At 44.4% G+C, this 2,468-nt stretch overlaps 1 protein-coding gene across 1 annotated transcript; it reads right to left on the bottom strand.

The window, feature by feature from the left end:
• Window positions 1–403: 403 nt before the first annotated feature.
• LOC105035036 (NDR1/HIN1-like protein 26) lies at window positions 404–1,169 on the bottom strand. Its single transcript, XM_010910426.4, has one exon. It carries the CDS (start codon window positions 1,167–1,169, stop codon window positions 513–515), a length of 657 nt encoding a protein of 218 aa, XP_010908728.1. The 3' UTR covers window positions 404–512.
• Between the last annotated feature and the right edge of the window lie 1,299 nt (window positions 1,170–2,468).

A 2,468-nucleotide genomic window follows, 5' to 3' on the forward strand; every position in this document is an offset into this window, starting at 1 on the left:
GTTCTTTTCCCTTCATGGTCTGTACTTACTTCATTATCTAATAAAAATTTCTGGTGAATTCCTCCATATTTTCTCCTTTTTTATATAAAAATTAATCCTTTTTTGGTACAAAAAATTAATCCATTTATGCCTTGTTTTTGTTGATTGTCTTCCTTGGATATGAATCTCTCTCTCCAAGAGACGGAAAGAACTATGAAAATCAAATGAAATTAGGAGTCTATTCAATGGATCACATGATATTAAAAATAAAAAAAAGATAAATATGAAAAATCATGATGCAGTGAGCTCACATCCATGTTTATACCAAATTATTCCTTATTCGTGAGACGACGCGTTGTTATTTATGCATTCTTGAGCTCAAAGAGTTAAGTTGTACAAACGATCAAATGTTACAAATCGAACAAGAAGAAACCTGAGATAGTTTTACGCAAAAAGGAAAAAGAAAAAAAGAAACGTGAGATAGCGAAGTCGCGAGCGAGATGATCACATATGCTGGGTATATAATGTTAACACTAGAAGTAGATGGAGCACCTCTCGTTCCTGTAGCTAGCCAAGAGGTCTCCATCGGAACCCACCGCCATGTCGCACTCCACGTGCAAGGTATGGTGGCGCGTGTCCCAGGCCTTCACCTGGAACCGGATGACAGATTTCAACTCGAGCCGGAACTGGACCCGGCCAGCCACCGCGTCACTCGATATCCGGGCCGCCAGCGCGTCCCCCGCCGCCGGCGCCGTCCCGGTGAGGTCCCCGAGGACCAGCGTCGTGTTCTTGGGCGGCTGGAAGAACGGGTTCAGGAGCGGACCGGACGCGACCACCTGGTCCCTGTAGTAGACCGAGCCGTAGACGACGTCGTAGTAGATGCCGATCTTTCGGTTGGAGTTGCGGTCTCTGACGTTGAAGGAGATGGGCGAGTTGAGGAGGCCAGCCGACGGCTGTGCGACGGCGGGAGCGGAGAAGGAGGAGAGATAGAAGCGGGGGCGGTGGGGCCGGAGGCTGAGCCAGAGGATGAAGACGATGAGGCCGCCGACGAGGAGGACGAAGAGGAGAACGGAGCAGAGGCACATGGCGAACCGGGTCATGAGGCTCTCCCGGACAAGTAACCGGGACCGGCGGGGGTGGGGGTGGGACCGGGTTTGGGTCTGGAGCGGTGGCTGGAACGCGGACGACATGGCTGGCACTTTGGATGAGGGTGAGTTTCTTGTGAATGGAACGGTGACGGGACTCTTTTATAGAAGTGGGACGAATAGCGAGCTTTGGAAGGGCCTAGGCGTTGGGAAGAATTCGGTCATACTTAAGCTTTTCTCCTTTACCTTTTTGCTAGGGTTGAGGAAGAAAGGAATATTAACTAGGTAGAAACCTTGCTTCTATCTTACTACTAGCTGTTCGTTTAGCCAAACTGAATCGAACGGACCCGAAGCGGAGTTGGTCTATTAATACTTGGGGATGAACCAAATTAGTTTTAGGTCTAAGTTTGAGCAGTCTCATGTTATCTTCAGTGTTATAACATGATTACTCGAAAATTTCAGCTGGTTAAAATCATTGAACTAATGACATGGGTTCAAATCTCGCACGCATTGGTATTGGCATGATGCTTCTGTAGTGGTTCTTAAAATATATAATTATACTGAAATTTCCCGCATGATTCTAAGCCTTGTTAATACCAGAAAGGTGCATTAGTGCACCATGCATACCCACTGATCTATAAAAGTATGCATCAATTTTTCCATCTCTTTCAATAACGAAACAAGAGAAAATCATTTTAAAATATATTTATTAGATGAGAGTCATAGTCATGTATGATTTCTTTCTGTGATCCCAATCATTCATACTTTCTTTTATATACATTGTTTGTGCTTGGAACTAGTCTGTAAACGGTTCAAAAGTGGTGTGAAAGGTTACGTTCAAAAGGATTCTTCTTGAGTTGAGTTTATGTTTTCTTCTTATTCGATTGTAAAGTTGGGTTTACGTGGACTTTGATTTAAATTTGGCCGATTTATTTATTATGAGCTGCGTCGGTTGTGATCCAAACAGCGGAAGTATCCCTTCCTTGGAACTGTGGCGCAATAGGCTCAGAGCACCGCAGACAAGACGCAGAAAAGCAGGCACTTCGACAGTTGCCAGCTTTTTTGTTTTTTTAAAGGAAAAAAAAAAAACAAAGGAGAGAATGAAGTACCGGCTTAAGTTTGCAATGCTGCAAAATGTAAAGTACTTTTGATAGAGCATCCTTTGGTGCTTTTAACCTTTTGGCGTGATAATGAGAATATCTGCGAAACTTAAGCCTTGGGTAACTTGGGGAATCAATGGATGTCAAAGTGGATGCACCATCCCAATTATATTTCTGGCCAATAAAGATTAGTAGGCCATGGGAAGGACTTCTTCCCAACAGCATCTGAAAATGAGCTGAGCAGGTCATGCATGGTTAGGGCTCCGTCACTGGGAGGATGCTTTAAGATGATCAAAGTCACGTT

Source organism: Elaeis guineensis, chromosome 6 (genome assembly GCF_000442705.2).
Source record: "Elaeis guineensis isolate ETL-2024a chromosome 6, EG11, whole genome shotgun sequence".
Taxonomy (NCBI): Eukaryota; Viridiplantae; Streptophyta; class Magnoliopsida; order Arecales; family Arecaceae; genus Elaeis; species Elaeis guineensis.